Source organism: Saccopteryx leptura, chromosome 2, assembly GCF_036850995.1.
Source record: "Saccopteryx leptura isolate mSacLep1 chromosome 2, mSacLep1_pri_phased_curated, whole genome shotgun sequence".
Lineage (NCBI taxonomy): Eukaryota > Metazoa > Chordata > Mammalia > Chiroptera > Emballonuridae > Saccopteryx > Saccopteryx leptura.
Window position 1 is genome coordinate 8,704,199 of NC_089504.1, and position 26,232 is coordinate 8,730,430.

A 26,232-nucleotide genomic window follows, 5' to 3' on the forward strand; every position below is an offset into this window, starting at 1 on the left:
TCCTTGAGTGGGCGAGAGGAGAGGAGGGATCTGTGCATGTCATCGCCTCGCTCTTGGCCTGACTAACTCCTAATTCATCTTCAAGGGTCAGCGTATAGGTCACTTTCTCAGGGAAGCTTTCCTGACCCTCTGATAGGGTCAGTTTCCCGTTACACTCTTTAGCAGCATGTGCTACTTCCGCATCTCGGCACTGAGGGACCCAAAGACGGGTAAGCCCCATGAGGAAGGGGCAGGCTCTGACCTATTGGCAGTGGTGTCTCCAGCAGCCAGCACACTGCCTGGCACACCACAGATGCCTGATGGATATCTGGGAAAGGTATGAATGGGCCAAGAAAAGAACTGAAACAACTTCAAAGACGTCTATCTGTCTTCTGCTCTCACCTGTTTAAACCACGTTGCAATGATTGGGACTGTGCACTTACAGATACTTGGATTTCTAAGAACTCAGTTGTTTGTTCCTCTTTGGGCTCTGCAGCATGGCGAACACAGAGACCACAGCCACAGGACTGGACACATCCTGCCGCTGACAGTATCCACTAGAAACTGAACACATTCCATACTATATCTAGCAATTCATTCATTTAACAAATATTTGCTGAAAGCATAGTGCAGCATCCTTGGGATACAGGACTGAATCAGTGCCTGCCCTTGTGGAATGTGTAGTCCAGCAAAAGGAATCACGAAGAATTCTACTTCATCAAAACTGTGATCAGAGTTATAAAGGGGAAGTCTGGAAAGCTGTAGACATGTAGAATGGGGAGACTTAATGGTCTGAGGGGTGCATGAGGCAGAGGAGAGGGTGGACGGACCACCCCGCCTCTGCCTTCCCTGCCCACTTCAAGCTGCCCTCTGAGGTTCTCAGGCTGTGGGCATTGGAACTGGCTCCGGGAACAGCCGGGCCGTGGCCTCCTGCCTTCTAGGCCCTGGTCTCCTCCCTTTTCCTTTCTATCTCTGCTGAGGCCCACCTGTCTCCTCTGGTGCTTCCAGAGGACTGCCTCCTGAAGCTGCGTTTTTGGAAAGATCTGCCTGGCAAGACGGCTGAGCTCATTTATGGCACAGGCCACTGGCAGTGATAGGACTGTTACTGAGTCTCCCCTTCTGTTTACTTTCAGGTTTTCATAGGCTCTGTGCGCAAAGAAAAATCACCGTTTTGCAAGGACCATGAGGTCACTGTGTGTGACGTGCTGGTGGCTGGGACTGCTGGCTGCCTTGGGAGCTACCGCCAGCCAGAAGGATGGTTTAGAGGGCACTGAGGAGGGCTCGCCAAGCGAATTCATTTACCTGAACAGGTACAAGCGGGCCGGCGAGTCCCCAGACAAGTGCACCTATACTTTCATCGTGCCCCAGCAACGGGTCACCGGCGCCATCTGCGTGAACTCCAAGGAGCCCGAGGTGCTGCTGGAGAATCGTGTGCACAAGCAGGAGCTGGAGCTGCTCAACAACGAGCTGCTCAAGCAGAAGCGGCAGATTGAGACGCTGCAGCAGCTGGTGGAGGTGGACGGCGGCATCGTGAGCGAGGTGAAGCTGCTGCGCAAGGAGAGCCGCAACATGAACTCGCGGGTCACACAGCTCTACATGCAGCTCCTGCATGAGATCATCCGCAAGCGGGACAACGCGCTGGAGCTGTCCCAGCTGGAGAACCGGATCCTCAACCAGACGGCCGACATGCTGCAGCTGGCCAGCAAGTACAAGGACCTGGAGCACAAGTACCAGCACCTGGCCACGCTGGCCCACAACCAGTCGGAGATCATCGCACAGCTTGAGGAGCACTGCCAGCGGGTGCCCGCGGCCAGGCCCATGCCCCAGCCACCCCCTGCCACCCCGCCTCAGGTCTACCAGCCTTCCCCCTACAACCGCATCATCAATCACTTCTCCACTAATGAGATCCAGAGTGATCAGAACCTGAAGGTGCTGCCGCCCCCTTTGCCCACCATGCCCACCCTCACCAACCTCCCATCTTCCACAGACAAGCCGTCGGGTAAGTTCCTTCTGGGGGCCTGCTCCATCTGGGCCTCACAGCCAGGCACCAGGCTTCCCTTGGCTGTGGCCATGAGTTGGGGAAAAGCCACAGCAAGTTAAGGCTGGGCCAACAGACTTGCACAATCCCCCAGCAGTCCCTTGGTCGAGCCACTGGAGCTGGTGGGGTGCAAGGGGGACCGTGTTCCTTAGATGGATGGCCCAAGGGAGAACCAGAGGTAGGGGGAGTCTCAGAGTAGAACTAGTGCTCTCTGGCTTCTGATAGGAAAGAACCCCAAACCTGTAGTTTCTGGGCTCTGCATTAGATGCTCTGTGTTGGCAAGTAGGATGTCTCGTCAGCAAGCTCTTGTACTGTGCCTGGCGCAGACCAGACATTTGGTAAATGCTCACTGAAGAAACATCAGGCCAAAGGAAAAAGTGTGTTCACGGTGAAAGTATGAGAAACACATTGTAGGGGCTGTGGGGTGTTCAGGATTACTTTCTAAAGCCCACACATTTCCTGGAGTCTGCTGCTATCTAGAATTTTCAATAACAACTCCATAAACTCTTAAATATATGTTTCATCTTAAAATATGAAAATTCTAAGAATATCATTATGAGGGAGGAATGGTCTTGCTACTAAGTTTTAAAGCTTGACGGAGATATTGGCACTGAACACTCTCATGTAATTATACACCATTAACCCCTGCAGCTCCTTATGGAAGGTTAACGGAGAGGATAAGTAACTTGCTCATAGGGTTCGGATCCTCAGTCTGGATTTGACTTCATTCCTCACACTTGAAATCTAGGGCTGACTCCTCTGTGCTCTAGGACTCAGGGAATCTTCACTCTGGGGGAGCAGGAGCACAGCCCTCTGAAGCTTAGTCTCCTGTTCACCCAGGACCCTGCAACCCTTCCAAACGGCTGTCATTTGAGAATGAGATTCATCTTTGCAAAAAACTAACCACATATCTGCTCAAAGTCAGTGATTTTGATAGCACTTCACTGTGTAAGCAGGGAAATATTTTTACTGCAACTATCCTACTTCACACTTATTCACACTACTGGGAAGAGCCGCTTCTTGCTAGCTCCAGAGAGGGCTGAACCTGAGTCTGGGGGTGGGTGGCCAGTGCGAAGGACAAGGGCAGCATTGTTTGCAGGTCCACAGGGGCGTGTGGCAGAGCACCTGCCCGCAATGCCTTGCAGAAAAGCCCTCTTCTGGGTGTGCAGATTGAGAACAGGCGCTCTGGAGCAGACTGACCCGGGTTCAAACTCAGCTTCCCCCACTGATTAGCTCTGGGACAGTAAGCAAGTCACGTCACCTGCAGAGCCTCAGTTTCTTTATTTCTCAGTGATGACATATGAAAACAGTGCCTACCTGAGGATTAAATGAAGTCGTGCAAAAATGTGTTCAGCACAGTGCTGGGCCCACGGCAAGTTTCAATATATGGTGCTATAACTCTCCTTTGGCCTTGGTCTCTTCATCTTAAAACAAGGAGATTGAGATGGAAGTGAACGGTCCCTTTTTAGCTCTGGCAGTCTACAGCCGATCTGTAATCTATAGACACATGTTCAACTGTGCATGTGTCTGTTCTAAATCAGAAGCTCCAAAAGGGAGAGCAGAGTATGCTAATACATCTTGATAGAATACTCAGAGGGTAAAATATGCCCTATGGGCACCAAATAAAGGCTCGGCTAAATGTTATGATAATCCTGACGGTAGTCAGGCCAACCTCAATGGATAACAAATTAGATTTCTCGCCTCAGCATCTCCGGTTTCTGACTCAACACTTTCAGGACATTGCTGAGCTTGAACACAGCTGATTGATATATAGTGTAGGAAAAAAGACCTAGGTTTGCCTCCACCCCTTGTTAGCTGTTTGATAATGAGAAAGTTACTTAACTCTGAACCTCAATTTTCTCCCCTATAAAATGGGGAAAAGAATCATAATATCCCAGGCGTGTTGTGGAAACTCAGTAGTCAGGCATGTGATACTATGTCCTGGGGGCACCCAACAATGGCAGAGCCCCTTCTCTCTGCTGGTCACAGAGCTGGACTAGGGGAGCAGGCGAGAACCACAGTCCCCGACTCCCAGGACGTCATCGGTCTAGGGGAGGTGGCAGTGCGTGATTGCACTGGGACCCACCCAATAGCCACCCGTTTTAGCCCGTAAAATCAGCGCATCAAGTCTGACAAAGGATTTCTCTGAGAGGAAGCATCTGTCAAGGTCAAAATTTCCACAACCACTGTGAGAATTTATGGGGACCAACAAAACAAAGTACCGGACATCAGAAACACAGTGAACGTCATGGGCTGTGTGGTCATTGTGGTAGAACCACAGTGTGCTACCTGTCCCATAGAGGGGCAACTGAGTGCTGCGGGGACACGAGGTGTCATGACTGAGCCGCAGGAGTGGACAGGAAAGCTGGACAGAGGTGGAAACTTCGGGCTGCCTCTCTGAATTTTGTGGAAGAGTTCACCAGGTGGACTTGGTAGGTAGGAAACTGAATTGCAGTGGGTCCCTGATGCAGATGAGTCCATGCAGAGCCCCAGGGGCACGGTCAACTCCCAGCACCTCACATGGTTGGACCCCTGTGGCCGCACTCACAGTCCGGTGTGGGTCCTTGCGGCCCACGGTTTCTACAGGCACCTGGCCCCTTTCTCTTCCACTGAGGGAAGCATATGTGTGTCGAAGGGAAAGGCAGTTATTTTATTACGGCGATAGCCTTAATGTGCTAGAAGTTACATTTTTTAAAAAGCAAAGCTCTCCCAAATGTTGGTCCAATTGTTAGTAACAGACTCCTTAGGGCCCATCTGACCACCGAGCTCCCCACCAGGCATTACCAGCTGAGACTATGCACCTGGCTCTGGAAGCCGAAAGGGCAGGCAGAACCAAGAAGAGTGTGGCTGGGGCCCTTCCCTTTTCTGCTGTTGGATTAAGATGAGAGGGAAAGACAGATGGTCTCTCTCAGCCAATCAGCAGAGAGCTGTTATCAGGCCTGTTCTGAGAGCTGGGGAGGGGGGGCAGGTTCTGGTCCTGGAAAACAAAACTTCTTCTATGCTCTGGCCCAACAGATTCTTTGTTCCTGGGGACATCACTCAGCCAGAAACACCTTTGCAATTAAACACTTCTGCACTCAAGCTTTGGCAGCTTCAAAATCTCTCATTCTGCAATCTCAAAGCCAGTCCACTCTTTCCTCCTGGCCTAGGGCTGCCCAGCCCGCAGCACGCCCTTGTGCAGGCCACTTATCTGAAGCTGCACTCACCAGCTTCTCCTCAGCCAGACAGTAACAGGCTGGCCCCCAGCCAGGCCCAGGTGCCCAGAGCCTGAGCGAGGGAGACCTGGGCAGCTTCCGGCTGCCCTGGAACCAGGCTGCCCTGGCATCGCACTTGGGTTTTGTCCTGTCTCTCTCAGCTTTGGCCAGGCCTGGGGGCATTTCTGTTGAGATAATGCTTGTGATAGGGCCTGGGCCAAATGGCCCTGCCAGTGGCCCTCTCCTTGGGGCCCTGCTACTACTGCCCTTCCTTCCTCTCTTCCTGTCCACTCTTCCTCACCCTCACACCTCCCTGACCTCCTGTTCCAGCTGTGTGCCTCTGACACACACACAGCCGCATGTCAGCCCAGTGTGTTCAGGGGAAGCCTGAGGCTCACTCGCTAGGACGCAAAAGAAAGGCCAGGATTAAGCGTCGGCTCTGGCCTTCTTTCAGGGCTGTCTGGGAGCCCTGGGCTGCCATGCCTCAGCTCAGCCTGGGCAGGAGCCGGCCCTCCTGCCACAGCGCCCACCCTAGGCACCGACAGGAGAAGAGGCAGTGTTCCCGCTACCTGCCACAGTGAAGCCTTGTTTGAAACGAATCTTTTAAAAACCAAAAGGAGCCTGACCTGTGGTGGCACAGTGGAAAAAGCATCAACCTGGAACGCTGGGGTCACTGGTTTGAGGCCCCAGGCTTGCTGGGTCAAGGCACACAGGAGGCAACGACTTGTTGATGCTTCTTCTTCCTCTACCCTCCTATCTCTCTCTCTCCTCTCTCTAAAATCAATCACTAAAATCTTTTTTAAAAAAAAGATAAAAACCAAAAGGAGTAGGCATTTCTAGCTGTTTTATCTCTTGAAAAAGAGAATGTAATCAGCTCAGTTTGTCTCTCAATGGAATCAGAAGAGGCTATAAAATCATAAAATATTAGAGCTTGTTAAGGGCTCTCAAGTCCCCTGGCAGAGCCTTCCCGTCCCAGAGCCTGTCACTGCAGAGCCAAGATCAGTCCCTAGACTTCTAACATCTAGGATAATGAGGTTCAGAGGTTAAGTAACTTAGCCAAGATTACACAGCTAGTTAAGTAGCTCAGGCAAGGCTCAAACCCAAGTCTGTCTTAACCACTCTGGGATACTGCATATTTCCATGGAAAGCTGGAGGAGAACTGGTGTAAAATCACTCTATAAATGCCTGACTCAGCCTCCGCTGCCAGCTGCCTGGGGCCTGACCCTCTATCACTATTTCATGTACCAGGTTCCAAGCGGCTCTTTGTAAAAGAGCTCTGGAAACAGAGCTAGTGGATTTGCTATTAGAACTCTCACTTTCTAATAATGCACGACATCGTGACTGCAAACCCACTGATACAAGCCGCCTCCCCACACCCACTGCGCCAACTGCTGTGGCCAGCTCACTAGTCACACAAGGGGATTGCTGTGGTGAATTTATGTAGTAGACTGTATCATAAACCTGAGATGCTGCAAAACAAACAAACAAATAAATAACATCATATTACAGAGTGTCAACAATCATACTCTCCCACAGAAAACGTAAAATGCATCTGACTTCTAGTGAATGGACCCAACTAAAGTTGTAGATAAATCCAATTTTGATTTTATATCAAATCTGGACAAATTCTCTAGGGCTACTTCTCAGCATTTCAGTAGTCAATGTATTGCTAAGTACTCATTTCTTTAAATATGTTAACTCTAAGTATATGAAAGTCAGTGGCTCTGATCTGCTCATGGGGCCGCATCAGGTGGCAACCATGTTTCCTCAGTGCTAACACCGAAACGGCCCATCCCTCACAACAGATGGTCTACAGCCAGCGAGGCAGGGCAAGCAGAACAAGTCCTTTCCTATGCAGACTTTTTCTTCCTTTTATTTTGTTTTCTCCTATGAGGTGAGAAATGTGTACGCTGGGGTGCGGTTCCGTGGTACAGTGGCATGTTTTAAAATAGAGAAAGACCTGTATCTCAGCGTGGCTTCCACCCCTTCTGGAGGTCAGTGGTGCAGACTGTCTCCAGCTGATGGGGCTTCTCAGCCTGACGTGCCGTGGGGGCTGGAGAAGCATCAAGAAACTATGAGGATGGCGAGGGTGACACTGGCCTCGTCAGGTCACAGGGGCTGAGGGAAAGCCCAACCCAGCTCCCATGCCTCTGGAGCTTGTGTTGTTCGCTGCACTATGCTGTCTCGTTTCTAAAATGTGATTGTTGAACAAAAGAAGATTCCCAAATTCATTATGAATTACGTAATCCAGTGATGTTTCAAAGAGCATTCTTTGCTAATTTTTCATAAAAGTCACCCCAGTTCGAGCTGGGTCATCTAGCTTTGCTTTCCTTTTCTCCCTCATGGCGTACCTCAGGGACTGGCCACAGAGAACCTTCTGAGTGTGATGGCAAGCTCTTCCTCTAACACAGGCAGTTTCTAAGGAAGACTTTTGGCTAGCTGCTCAGGCTATTCACAGCCCAGGAGACAAACCATCTTGTTGCTGTTAAAAGTGATCTGGCATCCCGTGGCCAGGAAACTGCAATAGCTTGGCACTTGGCAAACTGAAAGTTATCTAGAAAATCCTGGAGCTCAGGCATCTGTGGCCAGCTCGCCAGTCACACAAAGGGATTGTTGTGGTGAATTTATGTAGGGGACCGCACTGTCACCCTGAGAGGCTCTTCCAGAACAGACGATAAAGAGAGCAGAGTTGAGCAGGCTTCCTTCCACAGTGTCTAAGTGAAATTGGTCAGTGTTGTTGAGTGCACTGGGCAGCGTCCTGCTGTAACAGAAGGCCGTGTCCTTCCCAGTGGTCTCCAGCAGGACCAGGGAAGGACGTAGGCAGCAGAGATTGCTTATGGGACACTGGGGACAGTCCCCCCTCTGGCCCCTGCAGCAGAGTTCAGCTCAGCTCCCCTATGGCGATGACTATGGAAGCAGAGCATGTGACATAAGCTTGGTGTTCCTGGCCCTCTACCTCCAGATGAGCAAACAGAGCTACAGGATCCAGAGTGGTTTTAGATCATTCTTTTTTTTTTAAATGTGAAAGATTTTCCCTTAATAGATATTTTTGGATACAATAATTTAAGTTAAAATTACTATACATATAGAGAAAAATTTTGCTAAAAAGTTTTAGTTTTCTTTATTAATAGTTTTTAATTTAGTTTCTTTATTAATTTAGTTTTCTTTATTAAATTTCTAAATGTTGAAATTAAGTGGTATGCTAGTCATCCAAAAGAACAGACAATTTGTAACATGCCACTACTACACACTGTCCAGACCTCCACACAGCACGGTTTCCTTTCCCACCGTTCATTATGCATCCGGATTATCCCGTTATGGGGTGCTGTTTCCAGATGGGCTATTGTTATTGGTTCTCAAACTGAGAAGAACAGAATGAAGATGACAGAGGGACTGCAAGTGACGATGGGCAGAAAATGGGAAATGGAGGGAGGCATGTGAGTGCCAGGCTGGGAAGACCAAGACATAATCACAGTCCCTGAGAAGGCTCCTATCCCAAAGGAGCTCACACAGCGGTGGCGAGACAGACCCCCAGCAACCCCAATACAGTGTGAGAGCCACAGCACAGTCGGGAGAAGGAACCAGGGCTCAGAAGGCAGAGCTGAGTTCTAATCCCAGACTGTCCACTTTGCAGTTGTGTCATCTGAGCCGTGGTTTCCTCACTGTTGCAGGGACTTGTGGGGATGAGTCGGAAGAGTGTGTTAAGGCTCTAGATACATTCTAGCCATCATTCTTACTCTATTCCAGTAGAGATGAATATGTAAGCTTATGGGAACCCCGAGGAAGATAAGTAGCTCTTCTGGGTTTGGGTAAGACTCCCTGGAGGAGGGGAGGAGGGAGGCTGAGGGCCCTGCAGATACGTCCTCAGAATCATTGCCAGCAATCACCAAGAAATCATGAGGACCAGGTTGAGTGCTGGGCAAGTGTCCTGTTTTCAGAAAGATAAAAACAATGAAATACTAGAAATATATTACCAATTGTCTTGTGATCAAGCACCAGAAAAATGATAGAAACGATTATAAAGTGGTGTTTGTGAGCATTTGGAAAATTAAAAGGTGATCAATATAAGCCAACATAAGTCTCTAGGAAAAATCCCAGAAGCTGATTCACTTTCTTGGAAATGGCCAAGGGGCTGGTGGGCCACAGGGCCGCCGTCTGTCTGGTACCGTGGGTTGCACTCATGGGTCTGATAAGCTCTTCCAAGATGTGCCCATAGAGCAGCACCAGCAGTCTCTGGGCTGAGAGTCTGGGGCATCCTCATTACCCAGCCAGGTAGCCTCAGTGTGCTACCCACGTCCACGTCCACTGACCTCCCTCACCCAAGCAGCCTCGGGCGCCCCTGACCCCTGCACCCGGGAGCCTCAGGGCTGCACTCCCCCCAATCCTGGGGAGCCCGCCACGGCCCCTTCTAGCCTAACCTCTTTTTTAGTAATTTTTTTAAATTTTATTTACTCATTTTTAGAGAGGAGAGAGAGAGGGAGAGAGAGAGACAGAGAGAGAGAAGGGGGGAGGAGCTGGAAGCATCAACTCCCATATGTGCCTTGACCAGGCAAGCCCAGGGTTTCAAACCGGCGACCTCAGCATTTCCAGGTCGACGCTTTATCCACTGCGCCACCACAGGTCAGGCCTAAACCTGACCTCTTTGTTTTTAATTGCCTTCAAGTCCTTGTTTCTCCTCCTGCCCAAGGCATTGATGGAAACTAAGGAGGGACACAATATTTTCAAAGTGTTCTCTGGGAAGCCATACTGAGATGTCTGTTTATCCTGAGGTCAAACAGGCAGGACAGGATCCTCGTAAGCTCTTCATGGGTCCTCGCAGTTCTTATTTGGGAGGCCTCAGAGTGTATGTATCAAATGCATTGAAATACACCTACCTCACACATCTATTATAATTTTTGCTGTAATTTTAAATTTAATTTTTATGACAATTTTAATAAATTTGCTTTTGAAATTACTTGGCCAAGAGTAACACAATTAAGTTCTGTTTGGCTCTGGTTTCTCAGCAAACATCAGGCATGTTCAGGAATTCCTGGGAAGTAAGAAAAATCTAACTACAAATTGTTTTTGAAAGTAATTTTAATGAAGACTAAATTTAACAATTTTTAAAATTTTTATTTATTGATTTCAGCAAGATAGGAAGGGAAAGAGAGAGACAGAGACATCAATCTGTTCCTGTATGTGCCCCCACTAGGGATCAAACCAGCAACTTCTGTGCTTCAGGATGATGCTCTACCCAACCAAGCTATCCGGCCAGGGCTAAATTGAACAATTAATGATTTTGAGACATTATACTATGCAAAAATTTAATTATAAATTTTGATTTTGTAGTTTTCTTTTTATATTTTAGAGCTAGTAGATTTTCTCTGGCCTCTAACACTTTCATAAACTTCTGAAAAGCTTGTTGGCCCCAGGCCCCGTGTCCACTGTCTGAAGGCATGGTAAGTGAGACAACATTCATAGCGTCAACTCGGAGGCCCGCAGGCCCTAAGACGCCTCTGGGAACGCACCAGCTGTCCTGGGGCTTAGGTTATTGTTTTGTACTCTGGCTCACTGAAATGTGATGGTTGACATAGAATATATATGTTCATAACCAAAATACTAGCTCCCCAAGCCTTCTGGATAAACGAGACATGCACACACAGCACCCATAACTGACCCCGCTGCCCCTCTCCAGGTGTCCGCTCTCCAGCCCTGGCACGGGATGCCTAGGACTCCCGTCACTGGCCAGGCTGGGATTCGGACCTAAGCATTCCATATGCCCAGCCACTCAGGTTAATTTGGCCAGGAAGTCCCAGATTCAATTTCAACAACTAGTCATTTCTCCTGTTAGAGTAACATTTTAGGGAGTGGCACAAAGGCTTTTTGAAGAGAGACCCTCAGTGGGAATAATTAAAACCATGATAGGTTCTCACAGAAAAGCAGTGTGTCTCTTGCTGATATCACAGAAGCCTCTCTCCAGTGCCCACATATGAACTAAAGCATCCCTGGAACACTTCCCACAGGCCACAAGGGCCTCTGCCTGGCCTCAGGTGGTCAAGTCCAGACACTTGGGCATGGGGTAAAGCGGCCCATCTAGCTGCTGGCCAACCACGTGGTCTAGTCCAGCTCATGGCTAGGAAGGACCCTGCTCCTCCCGCCTTGTCCCAGGCACAGCTAGGGAGAACAGGCATCCTGCCCCACTGTCTACCCACTTCTTAGCTGCCGGCCTCACGGGGCGAGCTTCCCGTCAACCGGGTCAGATGTTCATGAGGCCACGTTTGCCTAGCAGGAGGGGTGACTGTATTGAAAGTCGATGCAGTTGGTGAGCCCGTTTCTCCACTGGGGTCTGGATGGGCATGTCGGCTGCCCCAGACTCGGGGAAAACTAGGACCATGACGTTACAGCTAGGTCCGGCCAGGCTGCAGGCTTCAACTCTGCTTTCCCAGGAAGGCCCTGCACCGGGGATAGCATGCCCTGCACCAGCCATTAGTGAGTGGTTCCGGCTCCCTGGGAGGCTGTTCCTTGTGTGCCTGGCCCCTCTTCTGTCAAGAACCCCAGACAGAAGGAAGGAAGCAGGGAGTGGACTTTGGCACCCAAACCTGGTCACCTCTATACTTTCCAGCTTTGACACTGGGATTTGGAGGCCCAAGACCTACACGCTTTGTGTTCCCATTGCCACGTCCTGTCTCCCTGAGGCCTCCTGACCTCAGGCCCTGTGTGCTTTCTACAGCCTGGGTCGCTTTTTGGAGGAAGCACGCAGACTGAGCGCGGCCATGGCGCTACACTCCCCTGCATGGGGACTGTCCCAGCCGCAGCTCCACCGAGACTATAAATACAGTCTTTATAGAGATGAGGTCGGGGCGCTCACTCCGCTCAGAGCCTGGTGCTGCCGAGTTAGTGTTGGCCTGGCGATCCGGGCACAGCTGCCCTCTCAGAAGGGGAGCCAAGGGAAATACCCGGGCATTCTGCACTGCTCCAAAGGGAGAGCTCTGTCCCCGCACGCTGGAAATGCAGCTCATTGACAAAAAAAGACTTCCATTCTTCATTTCCATGTATCTTCTTCATTTCCATGTATCTTTGTGGACCTCTCCACTGAAGTTCTAGTTTTTAAAATATGCCTCTCAGTAAATAACCTTACATTTAGTCTTAGAAGTTCAAAAGCAGATACTTGTTTATGTGGTGGTGGGGGGTGGCAAGGAGTGGACAACTTACAAACTGTCAGCTTTCATCTACCAAAGGGAAGGAAGAGAGGACCCCCACTGGCAGTTGTTCTGGCCTCGTGCTGGGCGCTGTGCTCAGAGGAGATAGGGTCCTTTCCCCTAGTTTACAGAAGAAGAAACAGAGACTTGAGGACCTGTCCAGAGTCCTGTAAGGAGATGAGGCTACCAAGATTTGAGCCAGGGCCTTCTGACTCCAAGTTTGGGGTCCTATTCCCACCTCCACATTTCCTCCACAGCATCCTCAGTTAAAGTGGATGCCTGGGCTGGCCCTGTACAGTGACCCAGTGTAGGTGTACATAACAGGGACAGGTTTCTCATCAAAGCAGGAAGTTCTGAATGGCCACTGTAATGGAGCCACATGGCAAACTTACTGCTGCCATTTTCTGCTACTTAGCGTTTGCCAATCTTTCAGTGCTAAGTACATTTTCCTGACTACTTTTCATCCATCATTTAATTTCTTGACCTTTGTTAAAGGAAAAGGGCCTCTGTTAGGATGCAGGAGGTCTGCTAGAGCTCTGCATAGGTCTCTAAGGGGAAACTGTTTGGAAACGTGGTTGTCGTTGTTATCAGTGGAAGCTAATGGTCCCAGGCAGCAGGCGCAGATTTCTGTTCTTGCCCACCACTTCACACCTACTCCGCGCCTTAGAAAGCATGCCACTCCTAAAATCTTAAAGGAAAGAAGTGTCATATTTGCCCTTAGAAATTAAAAAAAAAGGGGAAAACTTCTACATCATAAAAGGATACTAAAATAGAAGAAAAATGGGCAAAGGACACCAAAAAGTAAGCATAGAAAATATACAAATCATCAATAGAGATTCTTTTAAAGGGTGTAACACGTTGACAAAGAAAAAGTGTAAATTTTTATTTTCTTAACCTGGCTGACTAGTTAAGATTAAAAACAGTCTTAGGGACATACAGATAAGTCAGCCTGGCCCCCTCTCTCTGGAGTTCACTCTGGTTGTAGAAAAAGGAGAGAGAGATAGAGGGTGAGCTCTAGACCACCCAGACCCCATAGGTTCAGATACTGGATATGCCTCTGCCCAGCCTTATGACCTCAGGGTGGCACCTGATGTCCCCAAGCTCCCAATTCCTCCTCTGTAGAATGGGGAGACCACTACCTGCCTCACTGGTGTGTCGAAAGGAGGGAGTATGTAAATACACGGATAGCCACATGGTAAACGCTCACTGCATGCTGGCTTGTAGGAGTCTTCCATTATTACTACTAGTCTAGTCAGGACTCTCTTAGAACGAGGGGTTCATAACCTGGGGTTTGGAGGTCCATTTTCCTGACTAGAGGGTCTAAAGCTCTTCCCAAATTCTTAAAGGGACCCGTGACTCCAAAACATTTTAAAACACCTGCCTTTTAAAGAGAGCTCTTTGTAGAAATGCCAAAGGCATAGCTAAAACCATTGACAGTACCCTCAAAAGTAGCTCAGGCCAGGAGCCCTGAGGCTGCCCCGCCTTCTCCAGGGGCCTCCGAGCCTCACCCCCACCTGGCACCTTTTTCAAAACCGCCTTTCTGCCCAGAACTCCCCAGGAGCCCTGTGGTGAGGGGCCTGGCTGCTGGGTCTCGGTCGGTGCTACTCTGCGGGCTTCTGCTGGGTCTTCTGGCACCAGCATCTGCTCAAATGGCCTCTCCTGTGCTTCTAGCTCTGGAACGAGTGTGGAGGCCTCCCTGCACGCTCTGCTCCAGCTGTTGGGGACAGACTCCCATTCTCAGTCTTGATCCCTGGGGCTGTGAGCTAAACACAACCAAACCCTTTTCTCCTTCAAGAATGTTCTTTCTGAGTTCTGGCCTCCCCTTCCCAGGATGGAAGAGGCACAAGGTAAAGATGGAAGCAGTTGCCTGAGCCACATCTGCTCCCAGGTGGTGTGTGGGGTACTGCCCCACCCCTGGGAGGGGAGAGGGCTGGTGAACAGGTAGACGGGGGAGAAGCCTGTCCCTGGAGGGTGCAGGGAGAAGCCCCCTGGGTTAACTGTCAGCTGTGAGCATCCTCACTGACCTTTCTTCTCGGTGCCATTCGGGGCCCTGGGGGCAGAGGGGCAAGCCGGCCAGCCCTGCCTCCTGGTCAGGTCCCAGGCAGGCTGCTCACACGCAGCTGCAAAGACTTCGGAAAGGCCTGCCTGAGAGTGTCCCAAAGCACAAACAACCAAACTGTTCCTGCTTTGCCACCACCTGTGCACTAATTGAGCCCAACCACCAGCCCGGAAGGAGGTTGAGAACTTTGATCCACACGCAAAGCTGAGCACACCTGCCCCAGGAGTCATCCCGCCCCCACCCTCTTACACACACAGAAAGGGGAGGACAAGATTCCCCAGGAATTCAAGTCAGGAGAAGGCTGGTGAGGTCAGCTCCTCCCTTTCTGGGCAGGAGAGCGGCCCTGCCCTGCCCTGGCTCCCGCTGCCAGCGCAGCACCTGCCGGCCCGGGACTCAATAAATAGTTGTTGAGTAGACATACAAATTAATAGAAAGAACGGGATGGAATTTTCCTAGCACTTCTGATCTTACGCTTCTCAGTTTGGAAACTATTTTGAAGAGAAGTTGCAGCAAAGTGTGGCATTTATTTTAAAATATGTAGTTCAATGGCTAAGTCCTGATGACCTTCTCAAGTTTCCTCAGGTAAGGAAGAAGACGAACCCAGCTTATTTGGACTTTGGTGACTCGTTTGTACCTCCTTGTTGATGGGGCCGACATCCAAATACAGGGAACCACCGGGGAGATGGGGAAAGACCTACAGTAACTATTCCTTCTGGCTGGACTGCACAAGCTCAGTGAGGTCACAGAAAATCGAAGATCACACCTGGTCTGTTTCAGAAGAAAGCCATGGGTTGGGGTGTGTCCTAGACACCATCCTTTAAGTTCATGGACCTGCTATAGGACAGTCGCCTCAGGACATGTGAGCTCCAAGCATTTGGCCCCCAGTGAGCTTTCTTCGGAAACTCCACAAATTGAGCTGAAAGAGAACTTGGTCCCCTGGAAGGTATTTGGAGGCCAGTGTCTGAATGTACCCTGAAATTGCTGGCTATGTGGCCAAAACTGAGGTACTGCTTGGGCCCCTGTGACCTCATAGAAATTCATTTACTAAAAACTACCACAAGACCCTGACCGGGCTGACTGGGTAGTGTCAGCCCGGGTGCAGACGGCCCAGGTTTGATTCCATATCAGGGCACACGTGAGAAGTGACCATCTGCTTCTCTTCCTCTCCCTCTCCCCCTTGTCTCTCTCTTCCCCACTGGCAGCCAGTGGCTCCACTGGATTGGTTTGAGCATCAGCCCCAGACAGGGGCCACAGACAGGGCACATGCAAGAGTCTCTCTATCTCCCCTCCTCTTACTTAAAAAAAAAAATCCTGCCACAACCGTCACAGCACTGGTGCTAAAAAGGCAAGTGCGGAGTCAGAACCGAGGTGTCGCCAGCCACCTTCAGTCCTCAGTGCTCAGGAAGGGCAGTGACCTGTCTCCAGGATGGGACAAGGCTATTCGTGCCAGCACAGTGCCGATGAGTACTGCTGCCTGGTAGTAGGCACACATCTTTCTTTGCCAATACAAGCAGCTTTAAAAGAAGGTCACTCCAGGAACTCCACACAAATGATCTCCCTAAACCTTACAGCCTTCAGTGAGGTAAAGGTGGTCTCGTTTCTACAAATTAGGGAAACTGGGGGTTTGGAGAGGTAAGGAAGCTTGCCCAAATCACACTGTGAGGGAGTGGAGGGGGAGCGAGCGTGGAGTCCAGGCATCCTGACCCTAGCCCTGAGCTCCTATCTCCATGTCACATTATAGTGGTCCCCGCTTATCCTTGAGGGATAGGTTGCAAGATCCCCAGTGGATGCCTGAAACCACAGAAAATGCCAAACCATGCATATATGTATAGTGTACATACATGCCAACATCTCTCTCTCTCTCTATATATATATAGTGTACATACATGCCAACATCTCTCTCTATATATATAGTGTACATACATGCCAACATTTCTCTCTCTATATATATATAGTGTACATACATGCCAACATCTCTCTCTCTATATATATAGTGTACATACATGCCAACATCTCTCTCTCTATATATATATAGTGTACATACATGCCAACATCTCTCTCTCTATATATAGTGTACATACATGCCAACATCTCTCTCTATATATATAGTGTACATACATGCCAACATCTCTCTCTATATATAGTGTACATACATGCCAACATCTCTCTCTATAGTGTACATACATGCCAACATCTCTCTCTATATATATATATAGTGTACATACATGCCAACATCTCTCTCTATATATAGTGTACATACATGCCAACATCTCTCTCTATATATATAGTGTACATACATGCCAACATCTCTCTCTATATATATATAGTGTACATACATGCCAACATCTCTCTCTATATATAGTGTACATACATGCCAACATCTCTCTCTATATATATAGTGTACATACATGCCAACATCTCTCTCTCTCTCTCTCTCTCTCTATATATATATATATATATATATAGTGTACATACATGCCAACATCTCTCTCTCTCTATATATAGGGTATATACATGCCAACATCTCTCTCTCTCTCTATATATATATAGTGTACATACATGCCAACATCTCTCTCTCTCTCTATATATATATATAGTGTACATACATGCCAACATCTCTCTATATATAGTGTACATACGTGCCAACATCTTTCTATATACATATATACAGTATACATACATGCCAACATCTCTCTCTCTCTCTCTCTATCATCCTCTTGGACAACATCACTCATCTTGCACTGTAGCGCCATTATTAAGTAAAATAAAGATACCTTGACAGTTGATCTGATAACTGAGCCAGCTACCAAGCAGCTAACAGGCAGGGGGTGTGCACAACGTAGATATGCTAGACAAAGAAATGAGTCACATACCAGGCAGGATATAGTGGGAGGGTGTGTGAGATTTCATCACACTACTTAGGCTACTTAGAACAGCGCGCAATTTTAAACTTACAAATTGTTTATTTCTTGAATGTTCCATTGACTATTTTCAGACCATAGCTGAGCATGGGTAACTGAAACTGCAGAAAGTAAAACCATGGACGAGGGGACCACAGTCACAGAGGCTGTGCTTGCTCAGGGTACAGCTGCAGTGAGGCGTGTGGTGTGACTCAGTGGCCTGGTGACAGGCAACAGGGAGTCTGTGATATGTGCATGTGTATCCCCAGGTCCGTGGAGAGACTGCCTGCAGGCCCTGGAGGATGGCCATGACACCAGCTCCATCTACCTGGTGAAGCCAGACAACACCAACCGGCTCATGCAGGTGTGGTGTGACCAGAGGCATGACCCTGGGGGCTGGACCGTCATCCAGAGGCGTCTGGACGGCTCTGTCAACTTCTTCAGGAACTGGGAGACATACAAGGTGAGAACCACAGGGTCTATCTGTGCTTCCCCAAAAAACTGGCCCACCTTGAGATGCCTGCCTGACCAGTGACAGAGCCACTCGGAGGGAAACCATGTGCCATCCTGTCAGGGCCTGCGCAGCCCTGCAGTCAACATCTGGGGCAGAAAGGACATTGACAGGGCCATTTCTGTACACCCACCAGGAATGGTGAGGACCAGCAGCCCCTTCCCTGCCCGCCACTCACAGCTGCTGCGAGGCAAGAATCCGGAGTCCAGACCACAGAGCCCACAGTTGGGGTGGGGATGCAGAAATGCTGGGGTTTCCTGGGAGAAGACCTGTTCACACGGGTTAGAAGGGACAAGTCGCAAGGCTCCCAAGGGCGTGCTATAGGGAACTGTAAGAATACTCAGTCCGAATTCCAGAGCTCATCCTCTGGGATCCCACTTCCCAGAGAGTTGAATACTTATCCGCATGGTAGGAAAGGCTTCTAGGGCTTGGCCAAACCTCTGTCCCCTCCTATAAACAAAGAGGCGGTGCGCCAGCCAGCCAGAGCAGCTCCGTTTACTGGGAGCCCGCCGTACACCAGCACCAGCTCCAGCACCAACTGCATGCTTCCATTTAGTACCTCGTTTCACCTCACATCACCCTAGGGGACACACTGGTAATAACCTAGTTAACAGATGAGAAGGTGAAATACATTGCTCAGCGGGCAAGTGGCAAAGCAGTGGCCAGAGCCCAGGCCTCTGACACTAAAGCCCCTGATCAGAATGCCTGCCCATGGCTCTACCTGACCCTCCCAGCCAGCCTGCATCTTTGCTTTCTCCTCTCTCTCCTCTGCCTCCTAATCAGATGCTCCTGAACACGCACTCTCTATTTCTTTCCTCCTTTCTGTATTCTCTCTCTCAGAGGCAGCAGAGCACAGTGGTTGACTGGGTTCCCAGTTCAAATCCTGGCCCACCCTCCAGTGCTCTCTGACACAGGGTCTCCAGGCTCCAGTGCACACATTCTAGAGGACGATGATAGCCCCTAGCTCTTAAGAGCTGGCAAAATGATTAATAAAATAACCTATGTAGCCTGACCTGTGGTGGCACAGTGGATCAAGTGTCAACCTGGAACACTGAGGTCGCCGGTTTGAAACCCTGGGCTTGCCTGGTTAAGGCACATATGGGAGTTGATGCTTCCTGCTCCTCCCCCCTTTCTCTCTTTCTCTCTCTCTCTCTCTCTCTATTTCTCTTCTCTAAAATGAATAAATAAATAAAAATAATTAAAAAAATAACCTATGTAAAGTTATGATAACAGTGCAATACAGTATTTAGCTCACTAAATACTAGCTATTATTATTATTATTATTATTATTTTTTGTATTTTTCTGAAGCTGGAAACGGGGAGAGACAGACAGACTCCCGCATGCGCCCGACCGGGATCCACCCGGCATGCCACCAGGGGGCGACGCTCTGCCCACCAGGGGCGATGCTCTGCCCCTCTGGGGCATTGCTCTGTTGCGACCAGAGTCACTCTAGCACCTGGGGCAGAGGCCAAGGAGCCATCCCCAGCGCCCGGGCCATCTTTGCTCCAGTGGAGCCTTCCTGCGGGAGAAGAAGAGAGAGACAGAGAGGAAGGAGAGGGGGAGGGGTGGAGAAGCAGATGGGTGCTTCTCCTGTGTGCCCTGGCTGGGAATCGAACCCGGGACTTCTGCACGCCAGGCCGACACTCTACCACTGAGCCAACCGGCCAGGGCCCTAGCTATTATTATTATTATTAATGAATCCATCTATTTTCAGTGACCACAACCCAGCTGATGACTCCCCAAACTACATATAAAAACAATAACAAAGCCACCAGATTTTAGATTACTAAGAGGGAGCCCAGCTAGACATGGCACATGCTTGTCACAGCTCACACCTGCCTGGTGCTTCCGAGATCATGTGAGACCCTCTCACACAGCCATCCCCAGGGAAGGGAAGGGATCTGTCCAAGGAGCTCCTGTTGCATGCCTGCTGTGTGCTGGGCTCTCCTCTCACCACAGCACCTGGCCCTGCACTGCTGTGTGGGATGGTGACACGGCGTCCCCCATGTTCACATAATGCCTAGCACAGAGCAGGTACTCTTAAATTGTCTTAATGATTCATGATTAGGGCTCAGAAAGATGAGGTGACTCATCAAGTCTCAGCCAAGTGGAGGAGTGGGGAACTGAGCTCAGGCCTACCTTCTGCGCTGCCTGTTTCTGGGCCCCTCTGTCCAGGGCTAAACATCTGCCTATCCCTCACCAATGCTCTCCTGTGTTCTCCCCAGCAAGGGTTTGGGAACATCGACGGTGAGTACTGGCTGGGTCTGGAGAATATCTACTGGCTGACAAACCAAGGCAACTACAAACTCCTGGTGACCATGGAGGACTGGTCTGGCCGCAAGGTCTTTGCAGAATACGCCAGCTTCCGCCTGGAGCCTGAGAGCGAGTATTACAAGCTGCGGCTGGGGCGCTACCATGGCAATGCTGGCGACTCCTTTACCTGGCACAATGGCAAACAGTTCACCACCCTAGACAGAGACCACGATGTCTACACAGGTAAGACCAGTGGAGTCAACCCCGGGCAGAGGACAGAGAAAAGAGGTCAACCAAAGCCAGAGCCCTAGGCTCTGGGGCCTGATAACAGGACGATCCCAGGGCCCAGCGGCCCGACTCTCCCTGCCCCTAAAGGTCCACTCCTCCACCCGCTGCCCATCCCCCTTACACAGCTGGATCAGAGTGGTATTTACAAAAAGGTAAAGGTAAAGAGTGTACAAAGTACACAGCTGATGGCCAGTCTGGGAGCACTCACATCACCTCTCTGCCTGAGGCACTGAGTACAGGACTACATCCCCAGATACGCCCTGGAATACCATGTGGGCCCACCTCCCATCAGTCCTGTGTCCTTGGGCATCCTGCCTAACCTCTCTGGCCTCAGTCTCCACATGTGAAAACGAGGACCATGCCCACCATGCAGGGTGAGAAGGCAGTGAGGGAGAATGCCCCTGGGACTGGGCAAGCAGCAGGGCTGACCCAGTGGCTCTCTGATTACCGCTGTGGCATGCACCGTCAGGGTGATGCTGGACAAAGCTAACGAGAAAGCAGGCAGGAGAGATGAAGGGATTCATCCAAGGTCACAAGCCTCACTCCCAGGTCTTCACCAAGAAATCTTTATTAGATTTTTTTAAAGGGAGAAAACAGAAAATTTTAAGCACAGACTCAAACCTCCTCCCCTCCCCTCCCCTGCCTCCCAAGGTCCCACACCCAATTCCTTGAGATGAGGCCCTAGCTGATAGGCAAGTTGGCAAAGCCTAGCTCCTCCCTGAGGGGTGAGCCTGCCTCTGGGCCAAGACTGTCTGTTCCCATGGGCAAGTCTGGTTCTCTCCTGCCCAGCTCCCCTTTAGTCCTGGTCCACAGGCTATTCCCTCCCCTCTGAGGACTGTCCAGGAAGTAGCTGCACTTCCAGTGCGCTCTGCCACCTACACACTGAGCAGGAGGTCCTCACTCCAAGGTCCCCGTCGCAGCCACACTCCAGCAGGCCCTTCTTACATCAGGGGACATGTAGAGACCTCTCCCCACTCACTGGTGGGAAGGCCAGAAGATGACCCTCAGAGCCGGTCAGACTCCAGGGACATCCTTGACAGCCATCATGGGAGCAGCGAGAGGACTGTATCTGACCCCAGCCCACAGGCCTGGCCAGCAGCACAGTCAGTAGGCAGAGAGGAGGTGTGCTCCTGCCCCTGCAGGCATGCGCAGCAAGCTCAGAGGGGCCTCTGCTGGCCAGCTGTTTGTCAAGGGCTCTCTCTGCTCCCCAAATCTAACACTGTCCCTTGGTCCTTGTGGCCTCAAGTCATGGCCCAGAGGAACCCAAGAAACATGACAGGAGGAGCCCAGGCCGCTGGGGCTCTGAGTTGCCTGGGGTTGAATCTCCCCTGAGCTTTCTGCCTCGCCAGGCCTGCTTCTCCCTCACCTGTCCCAAGGCCTCTGCCGAAGCAGGGCTGCCAGCCCCACCCAACCCCCAACCGTAAGCTGTACTGGAGCAGCCCTTGCCCTGGTGGTGCCTGCTTCCTGGGCCTGATCAGGAAACGGAGGACCCCATGTGTTATCTACTAGCAGGCCGAGCAGAAAGCAGTTCCCTTCCTCCTCCTTCCTGTGCAAGGCAGTGCCCCTGCGAGCCATGTGCGCCTTGCCCACACTTCTCCTGTTGTTCCAAACTGCTTGTCCTTGGCAGAAAAGTCCAGAGTGACATGACAGTGCCAAAAGTTTCATCAAATAGCCTTCTTTTATGAAATAAAATATATATGGAATAAAGAAGAATTTTCTCTTAAACACTTCCTTTGTCATTCTATAAAGACTCTTGATCCAACAGTTTCAACTCTTAAAAAAATTCCTAAGACAGACCGTTTCCTTTCTCCCTGGCCCACCTCAGGTCAGTCCCTTTTCTACTCAAACGTGCGGCCGAGTCCTCCCTGGTGCTTCCCCCATACCGGGCCCTGGGCTAAGTGCTGGAATGCACGCCCTTGTTCAAGGTCAGCTCCCACAGCGGTCCTGTGCAGGAAGCGCTGTGTTCATCCCCATTTCACAGTGAGAATTCGGTGGCTCAAAGAGGTTTGTTTAGTCACCTGCCCAAGATCACGCAGCTGGTTAGTCAGAAGGCCGAGCTCCAAAGACAGGCCTGAGCAGGTCTGAAGCCCAGTCCACCTCACAAGCATTCTCGCTCCAAAGGCCCCCAGAGAGGGTCCTGCTGAAGTCCCCAAGCAAACGATGGACACGGGTAAAACTGCCTCCTTCCTGAGACCGTCTCATTCCTTTCTCTCCTGCAGGAAACTGTGCCCACTACCAAAAAGGAGGCTGGTGGTATAACGCCTGCGCCCACTCCAATCTCAATGGGGTCTGGTACCGTGGGGGCCATTATCGGAGCCGCTACCAGGATGGAGTCTACTGGGCTGAGTTCCGAGGAGGCTCCTACTCACTCAAGAAAGTGGTGATGATGATCCGGCCCAATCCCAACACCTTCCACTAAGCCAGCTCCCCTTTGACCTCTGTGATCTTCGCTAGGAGCCTGCCCTGGCGTGCTGGCCCCAGCACAGAAAGCAACTCCTCCCAGTTCACCTGGGGGCTGGGAGGACTGTGACTCTGCTTTCCCAAGTCACTGCGGCAGATAACGAAACTGAATCATGCAGTATTCTCTGTCCCTACTACTCTTCTTCACACCAGACAGACCCTCATGTTTCCTGACAGGACAGGACTGTAGACCAGTCTTTCTTTAAATAAATTAAGTCTCTACAATAAAAACATAACTGCAAAATATCTTTATAATATACATGTGTTTGAGCCAACCTTGCACACTTATGTGTACACCACATATATATGCATTTAGATATATGGCACATGTAATATATCTAGATACATATATGGGTTTGCCTTATATACCTAAATATACATATATTCAATTCTCACATGTTGAAGCTCTTACCAACAGCACTGCTCTTAGGAGAAAAGTATTTCATTATGTTGTTACTTGAGTCTAACAGCAGATCATAGACTGTATAGTTCTGATTCAAAGATTAACTTTTGGGGTTCACATGCCTGAATTCTTCAGGAATATCTATAACACTATTCTCTCACATAGAGGTCTCCAAGTTAAAAATCTCTTTAGGCACCTAATGGAATTTTAAAATCTCCCTCTATCTCTGTATCTATACTCTCCTCAATTCTCAGGATTTCCACCACCCATCCATCTATCCACATCCATCCACCCATCCACCCACCCATCCATCTGCTTATTTGTTCGTTCAGCCCCGCTCAGTAAGTGCCTTGTGTGTCAGTCCCTGGCCACTCGCTGGACTTCCAGGCACCGTTCTGCTCCTTTCTTCTCCACACCTACCTTCTCCTTGCCTTTTCCGTCACACTGCCCTTTCTTTCTAGACAAAATTCCTTAGCCTCTGAGTAGGAGAAAGTCTGGGCTCCAGGTTTCTGGCCAGGAAAGGGAAGGCCAAGCCCAAACCTAACTACCAGCCATCTAGATTATGTACTTGCAGTTTTGTATTTTCCATTCACACTTTAGCCTACACATCATTTTAACTTTCACGGAAATAATAACCTACCTTGCCCAGGAGATATTCAACTGAAGAAAAGTCATCATCTGATCACTGGGACCCCCAAATGGCTACATACCAACGGTCCCATGCTCTCAGGCTGACTAGAGTCCGCATCTCGTCCCCAAACTACATTTCCCTGGAGAATGCAGGTGCCACAAAAATGACAACTGGCCACTTCTTGTGAGTCACTGAATAACCAGGGGCCACTGGCCCCCTTTTTTATTACATTACAGTGAGGTGGCTTTCAATGTCCTGTTGACCATAAGGTGTCAGACTCAGTACTACCGGAACTATTGCCACGCAGGCAGCAAGCGGTGAGTTGAGGTGAGACCCTCCCAGTGCGCGGGTGGGCCAGCGAGTGAGATGTTAGAACATTTGGTACTGTCCATGTCTGGGTGTGTGCCTATTACCTCAGCATTCCCACAAAGTGTACCATGTAGCATGTTTTATGTATATAAAAGGGAGGGTTTTTTTTTAATATATTCCCAGATTATCCTTGTAATGACACAAATCTGCAATAAAAGACATCAGTGCTATTTGGATGTATCTACACTGTGTTATTGTTTTGGAATGTCTTCCTGGGACCTCCTAAATCAGAGCCTTTGAGAGTAAAGCCAGGAACAGATTCAGCACCAGGGACACACACCAAAATCATTTAAATCATACTCCCCGTCTTTGGTTTCCACTTATGCCCCTGAAGTATCATGACAGTATCTCAGGCCAAAATGGTCCTCTACAGCTCCACCTTCTTACATCCTGTCGTGGCCTGGATGTCCTGGACACACATCATAGGCAGTGTGGTCAACACTTAAAACACCTTCCTCCAGGTCTGGTCCTATTGCACCGAATGGCAGCATCTACTTGACTGCTCGGGTCAATTTTCTCAGCCTCAGTGGTGAGCACTCATCTCCTCTCCCCTCAACTACTGCACCCGGTTCCCCACAAGACCAGGAGCCCTGCACTTCCATCCCCCTCATTCACTCGGACTTCCACACCAACTGCCAGACCACCTTTCCGTGAAACAAATCCATGCATTGTGGAGCGTCTCTAGGCACGACAGGAAACCCCAAAACCAGAAAGGAAAAAACTAAAGGACATAACTAAAGAAAGCTCCAAATCTTCTGCCCTCTGGAAAACAAAACACAACTAAGATTGAAAGGCAAATATTAAACAGGAGAAAGATATAGAATCAATATTCATGCTACATTAAGAACCCTTTCAAAGTAAGATAGAAAGCTTGGTAAAGTACATGAACACATCAGAAGACTCACAAATGGCCAGGAAGAAAAGATTCCAACCTCAGTAATAACTAGAGAGGTGCATTAAATCAAGCCTAGACCATCACATGGTTCCTACCGGATTGGCAAAGATGAAAAAACTATCAACCTCTAAGTAGACAAGGAAATGGATACATATGTACTCTATATACTCTGGATGGAGGTAAATTGATTCTACATTTTTGAAGACAATTTGGCAATGTATATATCAAAGTTTAAAATGCACTTACACCTTTGGACCCAACAATCTCTCTTCTTAAATGATCATACAAGAGCTTTTTCCTAGCAAAGCTGCAGTTGGGTGTGATATTTACTGACACCTCCTGTGTGCCTGGACTGGACTTCTGTTTTCTTATATGAGCTCACAGCAGCCTGTGAGGGGGCTAGACTTCTCACTTCACAGAAGAAGAGAGAATGAGGCTCATAGTCAGACTGCTGGTAAAAATACTCCAGAGCAGTTCATCCAGAAGGTTCTGGGTGACAGGCACTAAGGAATAGTTCTCAACTCCCTTCTCCCAAACCCCCACTCAGTTTTGGGGTCACAGTGAAATCTGGAAGCTATCTGGTGAGAATATTTCAACCTTGGCCCAGAACATCGCCGCCCCTCCCCACATACCTGGAGTGGAGCATGTGAGATGTAAGGGTCAACGGCACAGGAAAACAGGGTCCAGCCTTATTGGTCACTGGTCTTGGGTCCAAACTCCAAGACAGAGAGCCCTGAGAAGCCACAGTAGACAAAGTGGAGCCACCCTTTTTCTAAACTGGTTAGCATGTAAACAAAAGCAGGTTGTGGCACCAGCCGTTCTCCTGGCTCCCACCCCAATACCTAAATCCGAGTCTAGGTCAAATAACACCCCCGTTGTACGAAAGGAGAGGAAGGAATAAGCCCAACAGAGATGTGGAACCCACTCTCCTTAGAGCAATATGGAGAGGGTGGGGAGATAGCTTGCCAAACCAACAGCATCAAAAGGGAGAATAAGGAGACACGAGAGAGCTGGGCTCAAGTGCACTGCACCTTAGTACCCAGTGCACTGCTCCCCCCACAGCAAACAGCTAC

The 26,232-nt window shown here is 49.7% G+C and overlaps 2 protein-coding genes across 15 annotated transcripts in view; one reads left to right on the forward strand and one right to left on the reverse strand.

Annotated features, from left to right (window-relative positions):
- The window catches only part of ANGPTL2 (angiopoietin like 2), a 38,852-nt gene extending 14,408 nt beyond the window's left edge, over positions 1-24,444 (forward strand). For both annotated transcript variants that reach the window (XM_066367124.1, XM_066367123.1), the window contains 4 exons: positions 1,113-1,978; positions 17,618-17,811; positions 20,086-20,356; positions 22,621-24,444. In XM_066367124.1, coding sequence (XP_066223221.1) covers positions 1,162-1,978; positions 17,618-17,811; positions 20,086-20,356; positions 22,621-22,820 — 1,482 coding nt within the window. In that variant the 5' untranslated portion in view covers positions 1,113-1,161 and the 3' untranslated portion in view covers positions 22,821-24,444. The remainder of the gene's footprint in view (positions 1-1,112; positions 1,979-17,617; positions 17,812-20,085; positions 20,357-22,620) is intronic.
- RALGPS1 (Ral GEF with PH domain and SH3 binding motif 1) overlaps positions 1-26,232 on the reverse strand; it is a 331,320-nt gene that overhangs the window by 103,386 nt on the left and 201,702 nt on the right. The window lies entirely within an intron of this gene.